The 24285-nt window shown below is 40.0% G+C and overlaps 2 protein-coding genes across 7 annotated transcripts in view; both read left to right on the top strand.

The window, feature by feature from the left end:
* The first annotated feature begins 1751 nt into the window (after positions 1-1751).
* LOC136666260 (transcription factor HES-2-like) lies at positions 1752-3544 on the top strand. The gene is made up of 3 exons (XM_066644358.1): positions 1752-1907; positions 2091-2178; positions 2705-3544. Exons 1-3 carry the CDS (start codon positions 1752-1754, stop codon positions 2998-3000), a joined length of 540 nt encoding a protein of 179 aa, XP_066500455.1. The 3' UTR covers positions 3001-3544.
* Positions 3545-4489: 945 nt separating this feature from the next.
* The window catches only part of acot7 (acyl-CoA thioesterase 7), a 97510-nt gene continuing 77714 nt past the window's right edge, over positions 4490-24285 (top strand). Inside the window, exons 1-3 of one of the 6 annotated variants that reach the window (XM_066643631.1) lie at positions 4490-4714; positions 11403-11520; positions 14248-14404. In XM_066643631.1, coding sequence (XP_066499728.1) covers positions 4677-4714; positions 11403-11520; positions 14248-14404 — 313 coding nt within the window. In that variant the 5' untranslated portion in view covers positions 4490-4676. Of the gene's footprint in view, positions 4715-5622; positions 5858-6899; positions 7201-10379; positions 10507-11402; positions 11521-14247; positions 14405-24285 lie in introns of those variants that run through there. The other 5 variants (XM_066643634.1, XM_066643635.1, XM_066643629.1 and 2 more) reach the window with 5 other exon arrangements.

The raw sequence follows: 24285 nt of genomic DNA, 5'->3' as shown, positions 1-24285 counted from the left end.
TTCCAGCCAATAGCTTTGCGTAAAAAAAATCCCCAAACCAAAACGTCCAGCGCTTTCCCTTTGTCTCCTCGTCTGTAACCCAATGCCAGGCGTGGGTCACCGACGCCAAATTGCATATTCCTTTAAAGAATTAACACAAACCATAGAAAGCCATAAGCCCACATCCACAAAAACTTCACGAGATGACGGGCACGCGGAGGTGGGAGGAGGTGGCAGGAGGAGGGAGGGGGAGGGGGGTTGTAGACGGAGGTTTTGGACACGAATAAGGCCATCTGGTGTTTCCATGGCGCGTGCTGGGCGCGTGGATCGTATGGAGGCCACTGGGGACCAAAACTGAAAATATGTGACGGTTTGTCATTTCACATCCATTCCCTTCATCCACTTCTTCAGTATTTTTACAGGACGAGGCTCGGGAGGGTATGGAGACATAAGTCTACTCCGTTCACCCTGTGGTGTACACCACGATCAAAAAAGCGCACTTTTATTCAAGCCATCAAGACACTCCTTCATTACAAAGCAAAGGTAAACACTAGTCCAGAGTAAGGGAAGAAGATGTACTCGACGAAAAACACTATAAAAGCACGTCTTCTCTTGATCTAAATACTGGGATCCCCGTCTGACGTCGTGCGTAAAAGCCAAGGCCCTAAAACCTACTGCGCTCCATGCATTTAAATGCAATACTGCAATTCAAATCAAGCATCAGCAACTGATGCATACAAGATAGACGGTGTGAGCAGAATGCTTACCCCCCACCCGCCCCGTTCTAGCACCCCCTCCCCAACACTACCCCCATAAGCGCAGGTGAACACCGACGTCACCCATACGTCAAAGAACAAAGTATTGTTGATCGACGTTTGCCAGCAGATGTTTGAACAAATATAAAAAAATAGCGTGGCTTGGGGATCTGTGCTTTGATTTAAATTATAGATGCGTGTGCAAGCACCCATCATAAAGTTGGATACAACCTCACCCTTCGTCTCATATCGGTCAGCTGCTTTCCCTCCTTTTTTTTGTTGCCCTCACCACCACACAATACGCTTTAGGGCAGTTTAAGTTCTTATATTTATAAAGACTATGATATATAGCAGACAATATGATATATTTAACATTTAAGGTTTAAATAACAGGAATTATTTAGACTGCAGTGTGATACTGAGAGAGTTTGAGTATATTTTAATGACTCCTTTGTCCTTTGTCTTGACATCAAGATCCTGACAACAAAGAAATTAATGTTTATGAGGTCTGAAGACGTATTATAACATTTTCTTCTTTGGGATTTAGACGTACATATCAGAGAATTATAAAAATTAAAATGTTTCCAGTTCCTGTCAGCGTCTGGTTTCAAATATTTACTGTGTTGTATTTTGTCAGTTAAAATAATACATAAACAACTTTTTAATACATTAAAGAAATATCCTACAGCCCGTTATTATATATATAATATATATGTGTATTTATGTATTACGCAATACATAAACTAAATGAATGAAATACTATAGAGACACAATATGAGCAGTAATATTAACCACTAAAATGTACAAAGGGAATAATAAGGGAATTTGATCGACGCGTACAAACTCAATTTCAAAATGACGCTAAGAATCCGGTGACGTGTGCAGACTTCAAACGCTCCGCCTATTGTTCTCGAACTCAAACTCGCGCTTGGTGGGCGGCGCGAGACGCGCAGAGTGCGGATAAAAGGAGCGCGCGGACCCTTCACCACCACGCACTAGCTTCGCCTCCGCGACAAGATGAGTCCTCCAGCGCTCACCACTTCAGCCCCGAGACCACGGGCGCTCGAGAACAGGACCGCGCTCAAACCGCTACTGGAGAAGAGGAGGCGCGCACGCATCAACAACAGCCTCGAGGCGCTTAAGACCCTAATCGCCCCTTTGATGGGAAAACAGGTGAGAAGCAGTTACTGACAGGAGACTTCTACAACATGATGAATTGGATATTTAGGCGCTCTTATTGCTACTTCTACACAGTTATAGTAGGCTATGGTAGTTTACAATATTGGACGCAGCCTTTGTGTATTATGGGTAATGTAGTTACCGGTTGAGCTCACCATTGCTTGTTTTCTGTTGTAGAAATGCCGCTATTCGAAGCTGGAGAAAGCCGATATTCTGGAAATGACCGTCAGTTTCCTGACCGATGTCCCAGTCTCTCCGAAAAAAGGTGAATACAGCACGCATTGATTCCACACTTCTATACACCCCATATATACATCTATACACCCCGTATATACATCTATACCCCCCATATATACATCTATACACCCCATATATACATATCCACATTGAAATAAAATCGATATATTAGGCAAATTGTATATATATATGTCTCCGGAAATGACGCACAGAAGAAAACTATTGGTTACACTATTGCCTATTAATTCACCATTCACAAACTACTTTCAGTGACACTGCATGCTATAAATAGGTTATAACTGTGTAGGAGTAGGTTAATATTACACAACAAATTCTCCAGTGTTAAATCCACAGTTAACGCTGAGAGTGTTGAATTATTACACTAACAGTGTCATTTAACGCTAATAGTGTTGATATAACACTGGTGAATTTGCTGTGTATTTACTGGATCATTTAGCCGGTTCACAGTTACAGTTCGGAGTAGTCTGTAATGCTGCTTTAAACTAATTTAGCATCTAACTAATCCCCACTTGCTTTTGTTTTTCTTCTCTCAGCTGCTGCAGACAGCTTCAGAGAAGGTTATAAAGCGTGTGTCCAGCGTGTATCTGCGCTGCTCCCGCACACGGACCTGAATGAGGATGCGGTTCTCCGGGTGAACCAATTCATGCAGCGGGCGATGCTCTCGGTGACCCCGGCGTGCCAGCACTGCCGCTGCGTCCACAGCGCCTCACCCGCCTCGGAGAGCCTCCAGCGTCTCCGCAGCCTCCGCAACAGCACCACGGTCACAAACAAGAACCAGACCAGCGCCGCTGCTCCGAGCTCTGGCGCCAGCGTGTGGAGACCCTGGTAGTGGCTTCGAGAGACTGAAAACCAGGCTTATTCGCAAACTTTTGAGAATGAGCAGTTACACCTTAAATTGGTGCAGCAGTTACATTATAATAATGTCATTGTACATACTTTCATAAGGTTGATACTGGATTCGTCAAGGGCCTCATTTGTAAAGGCATGTTTTAAGCAAGAGTTTTGAGTTGTGTAAAAGTGGCGGGAAAATGAACGTGATTCAATGCAAAAATCAACACTTGTGGCAAAAACACTGGTGTCCGTGTCCTATACGGGCCTAAAATTGTCTTTTGAGCTAAGCTCAGTGTTGAATTTACTTTAAAATCCAAATGTTTTTTTTATAAATGAGGCCTTAGGACCCTTCTTTATTCCTTACACTTAAAATGTACAGACTAGCTTGTAAATATTGGGAACTGGTTGGTACCAGTTTGGTCTTGAGTTGACGATTAGGCTCAACAAATTCACATTTACTTGAGTATTGTGTACTTATGTTAAATCGTATAAACCGGTCTTAACGGGGCTCGAAATGGTGGGTTTTTTCGCGTCGCCTGTAAATTACGTTTTTCTGTTTAGTCCTCTTCGATGGGGGACTTAAATGGGTGGGGGCTGTGGAAAACGCCTATGTAAAACCCCAGGGGTTGTTCAATGTAAGACATTTGCACGCTTGACCTCAGTATTCTGGGTTTGTGCAGATTGTTCTGAAGTAAACACTGTGTGTTCTGATTTAATATCTCTTTTGTGGGACGTGTTTGTTATATCTTTGTATATGTATTTAGTCAGTACTTTTGAATAAAAGCAATGGGATACCCAAGTATTGCCATTTAAAGTCTCTTTTTGAGGCGTATGTGCTCGTTATACCTTTGTGTATGTATATTACGTACTTTTTAATAAAAGCAATGGGCTACCTAATAATTGTCTCTCGTCTTTGAAATGTGTGAGCAAATGAAGGTTTCAACAAAGACATAAATGATCAACCAGTCTCCTTCTCTAAACAGTTAGAGGGTGTGCTTCCGTTTGGTTGGAATGAAAACCCGTGGCCATACCGGCCCTTTATGGATCAGATTGGTGACTCCAGCCATAGAAGAACCACGTTTGTACATTTAAACCTATTACCAGGTTCTTTGTGGATCTAAAAATGGTTTGTCCATGGCATAACGTAAAAGACATTTTACAGCACCTTTATTTTTTAGAGTATAGTGCACTAAACCAGGGTCCATCTGAGATTCAGGCTGTTACGCGGAAAGAGCGGTCTTTGCTGCCACCGTGTGGTTTAATTGGGAAAATACGATGAGACTTCCCTTATTTTTAAAATATTTAGGCCTCATTTAAAAGCAGTAGTCTCTCTAATGCATATCAGTTTCCAAGCAAGTTGATTACTACATAAAATAAAGTAAATGTATAAGCTAATACCCGGCTGGTTCAGATATATCCGGCCGAAGCTTGGGCGGGAACACAGCACTTTCTAGAACCCCTGAATATTTCAAATTTTAACGGTTGTAACGTTCGCCGTAGTTTTTAAAGGCCTAAATAATTCATTTCGGGTATCCGGTTTGCGAGACTCATTTCTCTGGTCAGCGACAAGACCGAATGTGTTAAATCGATTCTCCCTTAAAGCCCCAGTTTGGTTTGAGCGACTCTCGTCTCATTACCGCTCGGAGACTAGGGGAGTCGACACAGCTGTCCACGATGTCCGCGGCCAGTTCTCCGTCCATTCAGATCTGCAGGTAAAATTAGTAATGGCTGGTTTGATGTGGTGGTTTCTATTCTGAGGCTTGAGCTCACTTCCTATTCGTCAGCTTCTTGCTCGAATTCCCTGTTCTACCTTAAATGAATACGCCAGAATCTAACCGCTGTAATATTTAAGGTGGAACGGCACGTTTGAACAGGAAAGTGCCCAGTAAGAGGCTTCGTCGATCCCAGCTTCGTCTTTCAGTTCTCAGCGTCGACTGCGAGGAAGTGAAAGGCTATAATACGAATAGCTTTAGCATATTGTGAAGCGACTGGATAATCCCCAAGACCACAGATAGCCTAGAAATAGCTATCAGTTCAGTAAACATGAACTCACAATTAAACACATATCAGTTAGTGCACAGCCCCGTTGGAAGTGAGTGCAGAAACATTGTAAAAAGAGCTGAGAAAAGCCGATTCGCCGGTGCATTTTGGCACCAACGCCGTTCCCGAGTATGTCGCATGTCGTATGTGATGACCTCAACAAATGATGCTGAAGCTGAGGTATGATGCAGACAGCAAGGTTACACAGAGGACACCGCAATAAATCAATTTAAAGTGGGTAATGTGACAAAATATGTGATACGTCTACGATTTATTAAGCATGTTGTGCAGTATGGGGCACATCTGTTAGTTCTTAACTACACCAGCCAAAAAAATGAAGGTGAAAATCACTGTATATGAATATTCAGCACAAAGTTAATACCTCTAAAATGTATTAAAATAGCAGGCGTGTTTTTACCGGCTCTTCTGTAATGTATTATTTGTTACGCACACCCGTATTCCGAAAAGCTCCGCCTCCTGCGCTAGGATTGGCTAGTCCTGCTTTGATCCTAGCTCCACTATAGGCTACTTAGAATTCGTATATGCACAGTGCACTGCACTGCAAGTCCTTGAAATGTAGGCCTCCTCGGTCTCCAAAAGTTTGTTAAAGACCCCTTCCACTAAAATCCACACGTCCATGTACTGTTATTTTTCTTGTTTGAAAACATATCATCAGTAAAACAAGCAGTTCATGGCTAAGCTTTGAATGTGCAGTGTTCCAAGATCTGACCCAAATGGACAAACTCAGACAGCCAGGTTTTGAAATGTTACAAACCTAATCCTGTCAACGTGTGAGCCAGTATTTTGAGCTGCAGGTGAGTTGTGTAAGGGTAAGTGGAGATGCAGATAGATCCACATAATCGTTGCTGTCCATTGAAAAACGTATTTCAGTTGTCAATTTTTTGTTTGCCATTTAAACACAGCAGCTGTTCTTTTACATTTTTGAAGATACATGTCTTTCATTGGGCAGTAACCATATACTGGATGAAGGTGAAAGTGGAGAATTACATCTAAGCCACTAATGATTAAGGACTTTTGGAAATAATTAATAAGTATTTTCTGATGGAACACGAATCACTTTTTTATAAGTCACTCTGAAAAGGGTCAGCTGAATGCTGTAAATGTTTATGTCAATATGTAATTTTGTTTAATGGATATATGTTTAGGGGTTTTATTAGTGACCTGAAGGGGACTTTAATAGAGTGGGACCCTGGAGCGTCTGCAAGTGCCTACAGCATGCTCTGTGCCAAACATGGGATAATTGTGTTATTGAGAGCTTTGGAACTGTGCTCTCTGGAGGTCCATCCAAAACTTTAGGGATGAGTTGGGCTGGTGTGTGTGTTCCAGAACTACCCATTCAACCACAGTACCTGACTTCACAAATATAAGGCAAAAACACACACACATGTTGTTTACTTCACCAAAGGAGCACCGCATGCCTTAGGGCTCCATTTGGGACAGGGCCATTCTTGCAGTCTTCTGTCAATGTGCTGATCATCGACCAGCTCAGCACCCAGGAGCAGGAAACAGTATTTGTCTGCCCCAATTTTTTTTTTAATGAATACATCATTCTACTTTCTAAAGACAGTATAAATGGCTATTAATGTGTTATTTTGCTTTTTTTTTATTTTTATTTAACAATATGTCTGATTGCTCCATTCATCGAATTGTCGTTCATGGGCTACCTCTAGTGTTGTTGTCTTCTAGCCAATCCTGTTGCAGGAAGCTAGACGTGCTGGCCAATCACAGCGCGGCAGGAGGCGGAATTTCTGTGAATAAAGGCGGGGAATATGTAATGGTTGTCCAAAGGGGAGATCTCCAGTGGCTCCCTACTCCCTACGAAGTTCGAGACTTAATTCTCAAAATAACAACTTATGCAGCAAAACAGTTCCGAATATTATTAACTAAGACAATTCCGGTTTTCATGCTCAACTACATACTTGACAAAATAGCTTTGTTTGGATTAAGAGGTCTTTATTTAAGGACCAGATGTAGTCCACTATATAGGGAGTACGGAGCCATTTGATATTCAGCCAAATGATTCTCTAGATATCGCCCTCTAGTTGTGGGTAGTTTTAACGGCGTGGTATGTTATTTTGGAAATGTTTCGTCTTCCTGTAGGAAAAATGTTGACTCGTCTGGCGATAATCACCTCTAGGTATGTATACTCTAGTGTTTATAAACATTAATCACGACTTCCAAGTGGGTGCTGGGAGCATGGACACAGCTACCAGGCTCTGAACTGTTTCATTAGTCAAATTAAGAAGGGGTTTCATGTGAAAACATGAGAAAACAATCAAATTAACCCCCCCTCACCTCAGTTCTGTCATCAGTTGCTTTACACTTTATCCCCGTGGACTGTTACAGCTTCAGTCATGCATATTACACGTGTCTTGGAATGTTTTTGTTGTAGTACTTCCTCCAAACAGATTGATGAGGAGTCCAGGCTACACTACTGTCATTTCTAAATCAGTAAGATCTTGCTTCATAAGGCTCTCCTCATGTTACTTTGTAAGCAGGGAATGTCTCTCATTAAAATCGCATGAGTGTAGATAGATAAGTAGTGATACTACCACTTTATTTGGATTAAAGTAGCATTCCACTGATATTTTTAAATGCTTACATATTTACACAATTAAAAATAGTTTCATTAACCTTATCTCAGAACTGTCTCAGCACAATATTTCAGAGATAAAGCAACAATGGCTACCATTTCATGTAATAACTTTATTTGAGGTGGCTTTCTGAACACTTTTGACTTTCTATATAAGTTTCTATATAATAATGCATTTTAGTGAAACATGTTCTGAACTATGTTGCCTACAACTGAGCAATTAAGTTATGCAGACATTTAGCAAAGTGTATATAATTCCAATTTAAGCTTAACCGAAGGCCCCACTGGCTTCATAGATAGATAGCTTTTGTGGCAAGGTGTTATTTTAGGAATCAAGTAAGTTATCCCAAACGAATGGGGTTGGGGAATCCATCTAGTAACTTGGAAGAATATCTCTTGCTTATTGGATAAAAATGATATTTTCAATTACAAATTCAGTGTAAATAAACCAGGATAAAATGTTCCTTCATTGTTTTCCCTGATATTTGTAGACCTAGCCTGGCCTAGAAGTGTAATAGCCTATCTGTGATCATCTTATGGTAGAGTGGGTGTTTAATGTGTTGCACTCTTGATCATTTATCACTCGCTGGAACAACAATGCACTGTGGAAATGAAATCTTGTTTGCACTAGGACATTGGATTTGTGGGCCAGGGAGCTAACTTGCTGAGCTAATGCTACTTTCAGCTGATCCAAATTACTTTAGGCACCGTTCAATACTGAGTCAAATTATAGTGAGGTTGCGATCAGCTCTAATTGAGGTAACACAAGTGAACATAATGCACTCTGTGCTTTCCAGTATGCATCAGCTATTAGCAGTCTGAAGCCAATCAGATTATAGCTGATAGTGCCATAACTGAGTCAAAGTGTTGTCACACAGTACATAGAGATATATACAGAAGTGTGTGAAATAAGCACCTATTCTACATAGAGATCACTATACTACGCATTTTAACATATGGTTAATTGCTAAAATAACAACAGCATGTGTTTTTTTTTTTTGCCCTCAAGACTATCCAACTATACATTTTTTCCTATCTATTTGGGATGGACAGACATTTTCTTCCCTCCCAGCCGTTGCATGGTTACTCAATTTGCTTGGTTGTGTGGTCAGGCGATTCAGGACATCAGGTTCATATGTGTTTTACCTTGGAGAGTTGGTCAGTGGTCTAAGGTTTACACGTTATGATTGAACGTCTGCTGCAACATGCGAAAAGTCAGGATTGTTCTGAAAGAAATTAGCTGCTTGCTTCACTACAGTGTACTGAGGTAGGAATATATGACATCTTCGGGTGGGGTTGATTCCAGAGCTTTTAAATGAAGTGTTAAACTGTAAGGCCCAATTGTTTGTGCATTGTAGTGAAGCTGTTTGGGTATTGCACTGAAAATATGAGGTTTGGTACTAGAATGGCTGTGAATATACTGTGTGATACAACATAAATATTTAATGTTAAAAGACCTGTCCAATTCCAGGTCTTCAAGGGAACATTTTGCCGCACTTTTCTCTAATAACATACAGCATCTATTACAAGAGTCTGAAACTGAATCATAATGAATGTGTAAAAAATTGGGTAAAAAACCCAAAACATTTCAGCATTTCCTGTTAATGATCAACCCCATCACGCCAGTGTGTCACGCCATCGCCATCTGCCATGTGTTAATTTGCTCGGCTAGTCAGACTTGAAAACACCCATTTATTTGGCAAAAGCTTACTCATGGTTCTCAGACAAGTTCACAAACAAGCCCTAGATCAAGAGAAGTGTCTGAAGTATGTTAAGGACCGGTTGGATAAACACTTCTGAAGAACTCTGTGGATTCAAAACGTCAAAGCACAGCGAAAGACAGCACTTATACTTTATGAAACCCCTTGGTTTCTTAAATATCAACCAAAACCTTTTGACTGTATCTTTATCATGTCATTTTAAAAACATATTTTTCTTGGTGAACTGTGCTCTTAGTGGGCTTAATTACTACATAATTACTACTAACACTGCGTCAGACATTTTTGACCAAATATCTTTCCCAATCTTGTCACCCAGTTAAATATGTAGTGTTATATAATGTTCTCTAATAAGTGGGAAGGGCACTAGCTTCACCAGACTATAGCCTGTGTACAGTAAAAGCCACCAATATAACAAATAATATATGCACAATAACCATATACTCATGTTGCATAATGCTTAGTATGTGAGTGCTGTTATACAAAATCACCTGTGTTAGAGAAATTAACATTTGTTTTATCATCATCTTCTTTTCTGCTTAATCCATTTTAGGGTCACTGTACATTTTTATATAATTGCACAAAACTGGATTTTCAGGGACAGGATTAAGACAGATTGCATTGCGCCATACTACTGTATTCATAACAAGCTGCAACGTCTTTGACACTGTTTTATTTGCTTTGTTTGGCATCGTTGGCAATGGAGTGGTGCAACTGCCACCATTTGACTTCAATAACAGTTAAAACATGCGGTTAGGGAAATCAACAGAGCTTCACACTCCTTATCATTCGTGTTCTCAAATCATACCAGGCCTTTTCAAGAGCATTTCCTGGGCTTTTCCTCTTACTCAAGAGGAGGTTACCACAGTAACCTACTGCTACCAGGGTACTCTCATTGGCTGAGGAGCACATGGTGTGAATCAGGGCAGGCTATTCAGCGTGAAAGCCATGTGAGTGGTGGAGGATGTGATGATGTCATTGCTGACGCTGTGTAATAGAGGGAGAGATAAATGAATGAGCTTTCGTCGGCTCAGAAACACGGGCTTCAGGAAGCCTCTTTCTACGCTCTCACCAAGGACTTTACATTGGTTTGATTGGCAATTAGCATGGCTCCTGTTTTTCAGATTTGCAGGTACTGTATATGTATGTCATATGTATGTATGTAACCATACTGAAGTGGTACTGGTCACTCATTACAGGTTCTTTCATTTCCTGTAGGTTAATAAAGCTTTATCTTTGTCTGTCATTTGCTCTTTCTCTTACATTATGGTTTTTGGAGGTTTATTTTATTCATTTTTAGATCCTCAGCCACTGACTTGACTCTGGTTTGTAGACTGTTCTTGTTCTAAATCAAACACAAACCTGTTACCAAACCTGTTTTATATCACCAGGTTATATCAAAGTAGATTCCAGTTTGGGGTGTTGTAACTATTCCCCATTGCTGTCTTCTCAAAGTAAAATATAGTCTAAAGTAGATACAACTTCTGTGGCAAGAGAGGTGTGCCAACAACTAGAAAATCTGGGCATTTCAGGTGGTATCTTTGGGCAAGACGCTTACCGCAGAAGTGCTTCCTTTGGCAGTTCCTCCCACTGTGGGCCTGGGCACATTGAATCACCAATATTCATTGTGTAATGTATTAAAATATAACTTCTCTAGGGATGTAGTGAACTGGGTTACATATGCAATACCTAATATTCTATTATCAAATATTGTTTTAAAATATTGTTTAAATTAGGCTAAGGTTTTAGGATGCTAATTTTTCAATATTTTGAATACTAAAACAGTTACAAGTCTAATATCATAGTACATCCTATGTCTAATTTACTAACACAGTAACAACAGGTATAAGTGTACTGTAATGGCTGCCTAGTGTTTGTTTGTTCCCACAGACAATTGCAGTTCCACACATGAATTCAAGACTGTTGAGTCATTCCTCAGAAGCTTGAATGGTGGAATGCAGGGTTTCTGGATTCATGTCCATTTTGTAAGGTCAAAATAATTAACCACTAATTCTTATGTCTTTTCAGGATTATGCGTCCTGATGATGCCAACATTGTGGGCAATGTTCACGGTGGCACAATCTTGAAAATGATTGAGGAAGCTGGGTGCATCATAGGGACCCGCCATTGCAACACTCAAACTGGGGTGAGTTACTGGATGTGGAGACTTTAAGCTATGCCCCACAACACCGCAAAATAAACCGTAAGGTCAAATATTTGTCATTTATGCATTTAGTGCAGGGGTATATTCAGATGGAACTGAACCTTGTTTGCTTAATTAAATCTACATGGGACTGGTATTCTGTTGTCTGAGGACATGGATGGCAGCCAGCTGAAAGCTTCTGTATGACACAGAATACACAACTGCACATTAAAAAAAACAAGAATTGAACAGATCAGGCACTAGCTGGATTATTTTGTTCTAATATTTTAGTACTTGAAACAGCTGCACCCATTATCATGACCCATTAGCAATATGTCACTGACTTACTGATGCTTTATTAATAACTATGTTAATTCCAAATGAAATATCTGGAAAAAAAAATTATGTATTTGGAGAATAGTCTGATTTTGAAATTTATGAGTACTGTTATCTAATCCAGAGGTTCTGTTTACAGACAAAGGACACCTGGATGCGCACATTAACTACATTATGACTAAATAATAGGATAATTTTGCTAATTTTGTGTAGTTAATGTTTAAATAAAACCAACAGCGTTAATACTTTATTCAGTCAGCGAGCATATATCGGTCCACTGGCATAAAAAGGCTGGCACACCACTGACTGTAGACCACTGCTGGTCCATCATTGGACCACTCAGATTACTGTCCTGTACAGGATATAACTAACTTTTAATCTCCTCAATCAGAGTTTAAATTCACAAAGACTTTTATTCTGTAAAACAAACTAATACAAATATTACCAACAACTATGAGAGATATAATAATGAGTATAAGCCTGATATAAAACAATTATGCTGAAAATGTTGACACTGCTGGGTTAAAATAATTTCCTAATCTTATTTATAAAGGATAACAAAAGAACCTAATGCAGGAAAAATTGTAAATTGGACTGTGAATGGAAAAGTGCTCAAATGTGGCATTTTGTCTAAAATTCTGTTTAATCACCAGTGGTTCGCCCAGAAAACGCTGTACAAAACACTAGTGGGCCATCAGTGGTCCGCCATCTCCTTGCTATCAGTGATACTCCTGGTAGCTATGTATAATGCTAATGGCACTAGCAAGACCTGTCGAGGTTTTATCTTGCAAATCCAGTAAAGTCTTTAATCACCCATGAACCTGACAAGACAAGGAAGAATGGCCCGTTTTGGTTGGGAAATTAATGGCTTATGAAGATAAATTAGTCCAGTCAAGACACAGCTAGCCTCATTTAGGAGAAAAGTGATGTTAGTTAGCTCGCTAATGATTTCATCCTCAAACTTACAACTTATTTGCACTTAACTGCTGATTGGCATGGCTGTCGAAAGGAGACCTCTAGAGAACTGCACAGCAGCAGTAGGAACATGAACCATCTCATCTTTCTCCCAGATTCTTTTATCAGATTAGTGCGTTTAGTCAGACTGTGTGAATAGTTCTAACATTTGGAGCACCCTGCTGGAGTTTCTCCGTGTATTTGATAAATTAATAGGTGTAGATTATGTGGTCGTAAAGACGTGTAGGTTAAAAGTAAGATTTCATTGTTTCCTTCAGAGAAGACTGGACACACTTTAGTCTTGCCTGACAATTGGAAATATCTTATGTAGCTTATGTGAATGTAAATGCTTTGAGGAAATGGTTAGCTTCTGTGGTGGCTACTAGGTGTTTATATCTAGTACCCCTGTAATTAGTCATAACAATGAGTTTGTGGGTTTCAGAGCTAGAGGATAGCTGTTGTAGTGATGTGACATTATATAAAATGCACCATGCCATATCCTGTTGTATTGTATTTTATTAGTACGTAGTGTTTAGCATGCTGGCTTATGGCTGGCTTGGGGCTAACAGATTGTGGCTCGAACCTTATGAAACCTAGATTTTGTTTAATATATTGTACATCTGTAACTTTTAATTCACCTAAAAACTGTTTTGACTGTTTATTTATTGTATAGTACGCTGGATTTCTCACCTCAAAAATAAATTTGCAATAATAGTTTTGGCCACTAGTGGGCAGCATACACTCACGAATTGCACAACACACTTAAAAACCTGGCTGTACAATGTTGAGGTTCTGTTTAACTTTTTCATTGTGTCCCCATGTTTTTCTTTAGCGGATATAAACTCATTAGTATTAATACGGAACAGAACTTGGTCAGTTACAAACATGTAAAGCTGTTGTTTATATGCCAGTGAAGACTGTATGACATGCTGTGGTACTAAAATCAATAGATGGGTGTCATTAACAAAAACTCAATAGCCAGCCAGCTCAAAGTATCGAAGTAAATGAAGAGTATTAATTGGTATTTTATCCCCTCTTTTGCAGCAACAGCTTCTAATCATCTGGGAAAGCTTTCCAGTACCTGTCGGAAAACATTACTGTGTGCATTTGAACGCATTTAGCCTAGAGAACTTTAATCAGGTCAGGCATTGAATTTGGATAATTAGTTTTAGATCACAAACGCCACTGAAACCCATCATGGAAATATTGGATGGAGATCCATCACTATAGACGGGGCAGTTCCACTGTTCTAAAGCCCAGTGCAGGGGCACTTTATAACCCTCTATTTCACACTTGGCATTAAGCATGGTGACAAACACTGATGTGAAGCGGATTTAGAGCATTACAATTTTGATAGAGCTGGAATTGAAAAAAGATGCCCCGTTTATGTAAATATGAGAAGTCTCAGGAGGAGTTAAGGTTTTTCTTTCATCTGTGCAGGATCGTTGTGTTGCTGCCCTGGCTCGAGTGGAACGCACTGATTTCCTGTACCCCATGTTCATCGGTGAGGTGGCCCACGTAAGCGCTGAAATCACCTACACTTCCAAGCACTCTGTGGAGGTGCAAGTTAATGTTCTGTCTGAAAACATATTAACAGGTAAGTGCCTATGGAACAATTTGTTTTGCATGATTTGTGAACTCTGGCTCAGTTTTCTACATCCATCTGTTCATTTAAACGGTGCAATTTAGTCCTAAACATGTGGAAGAATACGTGCATAACTTGTATGTGTCGGCTGATGGATAATTGCATTTATATATGCCATTATTAAGAATATATTATTTCCACAGGCCTGTTTATCACTTATAAAAACAGAGAATATTATCGGATGTGCAGCTGTTTCATGTTTTCTAAAATAGAGAATGCTTACTTGAAGGATTCCTTTGCCAGACTTGTTAAATGTATCATCTGGTGCATCTAAAAACAGAAGTGTCTGTGCTTTGGAAAGCATGAAATCTCAGTGACGTGCAGGTGGAAAAAGTTAAAAATGTTTTCATTAAAAAAAAAAATATTAATAATAATTTAAACATCCACTCCCATCCAGTTAACTGTTTTACTTATTGAAACACTTCGTATCCTTATATTATCCTGCATACTTGACTCTGGCCGTGGTGAAGCTGTGTTAGTGTCTGTTGCACCAGCATGAGTCTCCACTCACTGTACACTCTGGTTAGATACACCTACCTTATATCTCCCCCCACCCCTTCTCCAGCCTTTTGGATAAAAATTGTTAGATCAGGCTAACAAAGTATGCAGAGCAACATTTTGATTGCAGTTGATAATTAGGAACTACAATGCTGGGTGATATGGCCAAAATTTATATAATTCATTCATTCATTCATTATCTGTAACCGCTTATCCAATTCAGGGTCACGGTGGGTCCAGAGCCTACCTGGAATCATTGGGCGCAAGGCACAGTTTTTGGACTGTGGGAGGAAACCGGAGCACCCGGGGGAAACCCACGCAGAGACAGGGAGAACACACCAACTCCTCACAGACAGTCACCCGGGAATCGAACCCACAACCTCCAGGTCCCTGGAGCTGTGTGACACTACCTGCTGCGCCACCGTGCCGACCCAAATTTATATCATGAGATATTTATTAAGTTTGGTCGATATAATACATGATATGTTCAACATAAAAGCCACAGGTAAATAAAAGGAAGAACAAAAAAGAAACATGATCACCATCGCACATAAACCTCTTGGCTTTGTCAATATTAATATTTTTTAATGAAGTTAAAAATAACTGACGGCAGAGCCCTGTAATGAATGTCAGTCAGTGACCGATGATTTAAATAATGTATATTAAAATATTGAAAATATATTTAAAAATCATATAAAAAGAAAATCTAGTGAAAGAACAACAGTGACACAAACCTGACTTCCTTTCCTTTCTCCAACTTTGATAATGTGCATTGGCTTCATAGTTCAGCTCTTTCTGAGCTTAGCAGCAGAATGACAGGTATATTTGACTTGCTTTGATCAAACCCTGCATGTCAGAGAGACAACAACAGATTCAGTCTTTAAATAGGCCTTATCTCAAGATGGTGCCAGAGCATTATGAACAATCTTGCCAGCAGTTCTGCTCAAAATCCATTCTGAGCTCTGTCACTGGTGTCTCTGAATCAGAATCTGTCGTGATCCTAAAGATAGACTCATTCAAAAAACATAAGCAGGGCTAGCTCTCCTAGAAATCACAAATTCTTACCTTGAGAGATACTTCTTTCAGGGGGATAATGAATCAGTGGCAGATAAAGAGAAGAAAGGGGAAGGCAGAAAACATAGCAGGACAAAACAAAAGAGGTATCCCCAAGGTGCATGGTGTTACCACAGCAACAGAGTTGTCAAGGAAGCAGGTCTAGCACGGCAGGGACGAGCTACAGAGTCGATCTTAACGCTACAGAAGGCAGTGACAAAGACACACCACAGAGGGCCTTCTGAGTTAAGATGAATAAAATCTTCAGGAGATGACAAGAGATTAGCTGTGTTTACAATTTGCAACTGGCGTGAATTTGATATTAGCATGTTTCCTTAGTGACAGGTTATAGACTTTCATCAACTACTTTGAAAATAGTAAAATAGATTTAATTTACATGTCAGTTATACAAAGATATTTGCTGTGTTTTATTCACTATAGTGTGCTATTTTTTGGGTTCCACCATTTTGTAACATAGTGGAGAATTTTTTAGTGCACTCAAACATTCCCACAATGCACCACAAATAGTAGTGAACAACCCATGTAAACTAGTGGATGGCAAAATACCCATAATCCACTGTGTTGTTTGGTAAAAACCCACATGAAGTAGTGTCAGAAATCATTTACTACCCTCCTGAATTCACTTCCCTATCAATGTGCACTTTATAGTGAGTACTAACAGTGAATAGGGAGCCATTTTGGACACAGGGATTGGCATGTTTAATTTTGGAGACCTTTGGCCGACATTACGCTATAGAGAACATCAGGCCTCGGTGCCAGACTTAGATTTATAGTGTTTTCGTACTGTTTAAACAAAGCCCAGGCCCTAGATGGAGAGGTCATGATATGTTTGACGGAAATCTACTCCACGTTTTCCTAACCCTCCACCAGCAGCAGCTGTAAAGACATAAATATAGTTTACTGAGGTATTAGTTGAACTCAGTTGAACATCTTTTGTCTATGATGGGTGCACATTACAGGGTTCACAATAAAAAAAAATGGAAATACACTGAACGATCACTGGATTGGGAACATCTACCTTGTATCTACATTCATGGCTTCCTTTATCGACTCCACTGACCATACAGGAGCACTTTGTATTTCTACAGTTACTGACTGCAGTCCATCTGCTTCTCTGCATAGTTCCTTATTCTCATTTTACTCTGTTCTTCAGTGGTCAGGAGCCCCATTGAGCAGGTATGATATGGGTGGTGATGTTGCGCTGGTACGAGTGGATCAGGCACAGCAGCGATGGTTGAATTTGTAAACACTGTGTCCACTCACTGTCCACTCTGTTAGACACACTTACCTCATCTACCTACATCTTGTAGATGTAAAGTCAGAGACAGTTGTTCTGTAGTTGCTCTGTAGTAGAGTCTTTCACCGGTGGACACAGGATGTCACCCGCAGGACACTGTTGGCGGGACATTTTTGGTTGGGGCACTAATCTTGCTCCAGAATTGACACTGAGGACTTTAAAAACTTTAGCAGCACTGCTGTGTCTGATCCACTCGTACCAGTCCCAACACACACTAACACCACTATCACCACCATGTTAGTATCACTTCAACAGTGACAAGGTAGATGTTTTCAGGGTCATTTTATATATGATATGCCTGGAATAGAAGGCAGAAGATGAAAACTAATGCCAATTAACCCGTCTGTCACTGCATCCAAACAGGATGGAATTGTCTCTGGTTGTGATTGTTTATAAAATAAAATAATAATTGTAAAGTTTAGTATGACTATGATAGAGTTTATTGTCAATGCTCAGAAATTCGAACCCTTGAATTTGGAGTACATTGTGACATTAAACTTTTATATAAATAAAAATAAAAAATGTATAAATGTTGGCGTACGTTTCCTTCTGGCGTAATAATACAATTAAACATAAAAGTAAAGGAATAGACCATTTAAAGCTTAGATTCATAAACCCTGATTAATATTTCAAAATACAAGTGAAGAATAGACTTTTAAGCCTCTCATTCATCAAAAACTCCCATTAATATTGCTTTACATTCCTCAAGACATAAATATTGCAAGGTTTCTGTTGGTACTTTTCCACCATGATGTGGTTATACAGCTCATTTGTAACGTGCATTCATTATCACTACAACGGTCAGCACCCCCGTATTTAAAGTGTTATTGGTCCTTCCACTTCAGTGTTACTGGGTGGTCCCGCCTCGTGTCAGCGTTGCCCCTTTAAAGGTTCCTTCTGTGCCAGAGGGGAGCGCTGGGAACGGGAGCAGACTTTATGTGCCGCTGTCATATTAGCTTAGCGTCACATTTCACACACGCAGGCCACAGTAGCAGCGCAGCACCTGCACACACGGGCTCCAGTTACTCTCCAAGTAATAGCAGCTAATGCTAACATGTGCTAATAGCGCCTTTGTGGGTTTAATTACAGGATGCGTGTGTCTATTTGCAACAGAGTAAAGCATTTTCGTAAAAGTTAGAGACTGTTACAGCAACAACGGTGGACGGGCTACCCCTGCATTTTAGGAGAAATGCTGTGTGAGCAAGTGTCCACAAATATCTGGCCACAAATAGTGTATATTCATAATAAGTATCACTGGAAATAATCCCCATAGGGTCCTGGTTCCTGGTATGACACACACAAACCCTTGCTGTTAAAAGAAGTGTGTGTATGTGTGTGTGAGAGTGAGTGAGTTGGGGCAGGGCTCAGGGCCATCACATGACTCCTTCCCCAGTTACAACTAAGCATACACTCACACACACAAACACTCACATATGCACACATACACAGTCAGGGCCAATCTTGTCAGCCTTGTCTCACTCACACTCCTTAGGGGTCTCCTGGCTCCGTACACAGGGGCCATGATGATTATGGCTGCAACGTCCCCCCACTTCTCTTAGTTTTGTCTCCACACTTCCATGCATGCAAACACGCACAAAACACAACGCACACATGCAAAGTCAAAACATACAAGGACACAAAGCCATCTCTGTCTGTCTCTCTCTCTCTTTCACACATACATGCACACACTAAACTGTGAACACACATGAATGCATGCATTTATGAGAAAGGCACGCTCAGATGAACTCATGCTCAGAGACTCACAATGGCTCTAAGGGGCATTAACATTAAGCTCGACATTTAGGTCTGAGTGAAATCAGAACAAGAATTTACAGTCCAGACTGGTTCTGTAACTGATTCTCAGCTCAGTTACAATACTGCGGTTTGTCCTGAACTTGTTCACATCCGTTTCTGAAGAATAAGTGTAACACACTCTCTCTTTGGCTCGCTCTAATTATTAATAATATTTGTTTTGCTTGATTTTGAAAGAGGTCACACATTTTATTCAGTAAAACACTGTAAGACTACAATCAACAAAGCATGCCATTTCACTAGTGTTCAAACCTTTGCATGCGTATATGATGATGTATAGATAGATTAGACTTTATTGGCATTGCTCAGTACAAGTACACTCGTCGGAAAAGCAGCACATGAATAAGTACTGTGAGAAATCCTGAAATAAAGCCAGTTAAACTGGAGAAATATATGTGAGAGTAGAGCAACAGATGCCCATGTGAGGACTGCACTGTGGCTTCTGGACAGAGCTTAATTAAAATAGTACTTAATTTAATCTTCTCAGAGAGCTTGTCCAAAGAGCATTTCACAGGCCGAGTCAGACTGACACGCATGGGCCATATGTCACAGAGACCATGAGGCAACATTTTAGAGTCATATAAACACACACACACACACACACAAACAAACACTCATTTTCCCAGTGACCAAAAAAGCTTTAGCTGCAGCAGAGCTGTTCTAATTACTACAGCACAATAAACTCTAAAGGGGCTACTGATAGTGTAATGCACTTTTACAGCACTGTCCTGAATTTCAGGGGGCTGGGGGTTTCCTGTCTGCTTTTAGAAGTTGCATAGTGCAGAGTAGCAACATCAGAAGTTCTGTTCTCCCTACGACAGGTCAGTAAAGCATCACAATGGTATTTGAAACTGTAATTGTGAGTGAAAAATACTACCTAGCGTTACTTTAAATGTAGGGATAGAGTTAGAGTAATGGTACTTATGGGTAAGACAAGTGTAAGTCTCCACAAAATGAACAGAATATGTAATAGTCTATGTAAAGATGCTACAATGCATGAAAACTAACATTTAGGTGTGTGTAAATGCGTGAGCTGGTGTGTGTCTCAGTGTAATTGTAAATGTGTTTCTCTTTGTGTCTATGTTTACAACTCCCCAAACCTTAAACAGCAAGACAGTCTGTAAACAGATCGCTGAAAATGTTTCCTTTGTTAGAGCCCACAGCACTTCGTTTGTTGAGCATTGTTGCACAAGAGAAAGCAGTGTGCGGATATTTGGCTAGAGTAATGGAAACTCTGAGACGGCCATGCGATGTCCTCACACATTAAACAAGCCAGCAATTGTCTCAGTTTACTGGCAACAAACTCTTCCTGTGGGGTCAGTGTTATAGCATCATCTGAACCCCAATTGGAGCTGGATTAGTTTTACCTGATAATTGTTTAATCCAATTGTAATCGGCATGCCTGTCGTTTTAATTATAATTATAATTCCTCGGTCTCCCAAGTGGCACAGCAATCTAAGCATTGGCTGTATCATTGGGAGATCTCTGGTTCGATTGCTGGACAGGCCTCAGCTACATGAATCCAAAAAGCACAATTGGCCTTGCTCTCTGGGTGGGGCAGGCTAGCCCTCCGTGTTCCCTTAGCACAAGCATAATCACAAGCACATTATAATCATAGATGTCTGTTAAATGAAATAGCAGATCCAGAAAATTTTCCTTTTCCTCCAAGCGTATTGAGCTGTCTATCAACAAAAACAAACAATTGGTAATTGGTTTTCACATGTCTTGGAGAGTATAGCATTTGGGAATCATTTTGGAACTTATGTGCACTAGCTAGAGGGGTATTCATGGGTCTGACGTCACAGTACATAGGAGCCGCTATACTGGGGACCTACTCATTACTCAAAAAACTCAAATAAAAACTGTGATATATTAATATTTTATTGTTTCGTTAATTGTTTGTTGTTTTATTGTTTCCATCACGTTTTTAAACAGAGCTCTATTTGTCTGTGTCAGTCAGTAGAGGAACTTGGGCCGCGTCCCAAAATAGCATCATACTCTCTATGTAGTGCACATTACAGATAATTAAACTAATAATACAGATAGTAATTAGACGCTCATTCATCATGGAAACTTGAACCTTATAGCTTGCTAAAGATATTTTCGACATACAACACACTATGTGAGTGTACAAACTGGTGTTTTATGACTGACTGTGGCCTACGGAGGGTGTAGGTAGACACGAGTAAAGTAAGACGATTACTGAATCTTGTATATAATCTGTTAATGAATCACAGAAGAGCCGAGAAACACGTTAAGAGACTGACGTGCTAACAGTTTTCCATTAGATCCTATGATACGAATACGCTAATATGGCTAACTGATTTTAACGATCGTTTTCTCCTCATTATATACCACAGTGTTATCCTTTATCCCCCGACATAGAGAAGTGGTGGGATTCTGTGCTGTTGTACGACCCATTCTGTCCACTGCAACCCATGAAGGGTATAAGCACTGGGCTGTGTAGCAATTGAAGTGTGTTCTGTGGAGTGATGTAGCATCAGTTGATAACTTTGGGACCAGCTGGAGTGGGTTTGTGAATAAATGCCATCAAATCCTCACAGCAATGCTCCAAAATCTAGTGGAAAGCCTTTCCAAAATGGTCTATTACTGTGGCAAAAGGGAAAAAAAAATATGGGAGAATATGGCACCAGACCAAGAGGATGAAAATGTCTCACTTTAATATTTGAGAGCAACAAGTAAAAGAAGGTGAAGTCATGGCAGCAGCCAAAGAGAAATACACCTTCTGTCCAGTGGGTGATCTACCTGTCTGATTATTCTTTTAGGCCTGGTCAACACTAACACAGGTGAATTGGAAAAAGTTTTGTGTTTTGCTTTTGTTAGCTTTCTCAGTCTGTCTCCCAAAAAAAAGCTACTTTTAAAAGTGATAAGTTAATAATTTGCCCAAACCATGGACAATATAGATTGAGAATCAGAAATAATACTTTGGGTTCTGCCATTTTGGGACTGTGGATGTCACATGACAACCCTTTGTTGTTGTTTGCTACTACTAGCACTACTTGCTGCCAATACTACTGCTATTAGTGGTACTATTACCACTACTACTACGACTGGTACTAATACTGCTATTACTACTACAACTACTGCTAGTACTCCTGCTACTGCCCCTGCTGCTACTACTACTATTAATGCTACAAATACTGCTAATACTACTACCGTTATTACTCTGACTATTAGTAGTATATCGTTACTATCGCTACTGCTACACCTACTACTGCTACTAGGCTGCCAATACTAGTATTACTATTGCTACTACCCCTACTGCTATTATTAGTGCTGCTACTACTACTGTTATTTACAATGCTACAGGAAACCCAAACAGAAGACAGGATGATCCAGATAAACACTATCCATGTGAACGCCAGGAGTCAGAATGGACTTGAGGGCACATTATATTAATAGGAATAATTATACTCCATTACTATTAATACTAGTAATGTTACTAATGCTAGTACTACTACTGCTACAATTACTATTACTACTGCTCCTGCTACAATACAACTACTTCTATTTTTAGTACTTGTAATATTAGTGTTACTTCTGCTGCTATTCCTACTACTGTATTATTAATGCTACAAGTAATAGTACCACTGGTTTTCCTAGTATTTCTCCTGGTCTGTCTCCATGTTCCAGGTCAACATTCTTGCTGGATGTATTTTGAGGTATTCTTCTTGTTCTTCTTTAGATTATTTCAAATTGAGACGAGGAAAATGTAAAATAAATAAATAAATATAAATAAATAAAAAAGGAAAGAAAGGCATGTTCAGATATCTAATCTCCATCTGTCCAGCACGTGGGCTATTTTTAGCCAGCCAATCTTTGTCGGCTGAAGACATGTAAATATCCCTCATATGTGGAAGCAAAAGACAAGCTGCCGCAGGAACCAATTAGAGGAGCCATTCTCTCACCATGGTAGCGGCAGGATCCCTGCGTGGTTGCCACAGCAACCGGCCTTGTCTGGATGCCTTGGAACGGAGTGTAAAAATGCAAATGCTATTCCCAAACGTGGCGCTGTCAGAATGCATCTCTCACTTTCCGCTGATTCTGTACAGTCAGAGAGCGGTCTCAGAAATCATTTGCTCTGTGTTGACTGACTGTAAGGCGAAACAAGAGCTATTTTTGTAGTGTCACCCCCTCTCAGACAGTCACACTGCTGCTGTTTTCTTTCCTCACCTTTATCTTTGGAGAGGCAAACTTGCAACAAGTGTTGGCATTTGCATCAAATGTTACATCTACCAAGTCGCATTCTATATAGTCCAGTATATATATATATCATGTGTGGTCAAGTGTGTGGACACCTGCTCAACAAAACCACAACATTTTCTCTAAATGGGAGAGTATTTATGGCTTATTTGTTCCATTTTGCTGAACTGACGGCTCCTACTGTTTTTCTGGTGGAGCATTTTCTTGGATTAGATGGCAATTAGCCATTACAGATGATTAATTCTGGAAGACTAAAGCTACTTCAGCGTATCCCATAGGTATTGGATGGAGCTCCATCACAGAAAACACAGATTCAATGCTCCAAAGCTCAGTGCAGAGGGGCTTTATATCCCTCTAGTCCATACTTTGCATTGAGGATGGTGACCTTGGGGTCATGTGCAGGTGTTCCAGTCCCAATCTATTAGTTGCTTTTCTATGAATATTATACAACCTGTGTGCACTGTTTATCACCAATGTCAGTGATAAATTATTATGCCCTATTATGCCAAAAGTAAAAACTGCACCAAATGAGCATGGAAAAATAAAAGGACTTTAATAAAGATACACTTTATTCTCATTTGTAATCACTGCCATTGCTGTAATGTTTTCCATGGCTTTGAATCTTGAAGTTTTGAAATCAGCCTATTGTCAAACTTCAGTTCTAACAGCTCTAAATGTGTATAGGAATGTGCAGGTGTCCAGTTTAAGAAGAAAAGGGGGAAAAGCGCCATTATCTCAGGAGGAAAAGAATGATGAAGTAGTTGCTGTAGCAACAGTGTAATAGAGTTTGCCAATCAAACAGAATGTAAGATTGTATTGTATTATATTTCTCAATGAGGAAACATGTTATTTTGGTGCTGAAGGTTTTATGTACTCTGGACAGTAAGCACTCATAATCCTCTGTGTTTGCTTGTTGCCGGGCATTCGT

This window comes from Hoplias malabaricus, chromosome 14 (assembly GCF_029633855.1).
Source record: "Hoplias malabaricus isolate fHopMal1 chromosome 14, fHopMal1.hap1, whole genome shotgun sequence".
NCBI lineage: Eukaryota > Metazoa > Chordata > Actinopteri > Characiformes > Erythrinidae > Hoplias > Hoplias malabaricus.
The sequence above is the reverse complement of the archived record's forward strand: the minus strand, read 5'-3'. Positions and strand labels throughout refer to the sequence as shown.

Coding starts and splice junctions, on each gene's coding strand:
- LOC136666260 (XM_066644358.1), top strand. CDS start 1,752: ATGAGTCCTCCAGCGCTCACCACTTCAGCCCCGAGACCACGGGCGCTC. Junction 1,908..2,090: donor CCCCTTTGATGGGAAAACAG/GTGAGAAGCAGT, acceptor TTTCTGTTGTAG/AAATGCCGCTATTCGAAGCT. Junction 2,179..2,704: donor CCCAGTCTCTCCGAAAAAAG/GTGAATACAGCA, acceptor TTCTTCTCTCAG/CTGCTGCAGACAGCTTCAGA.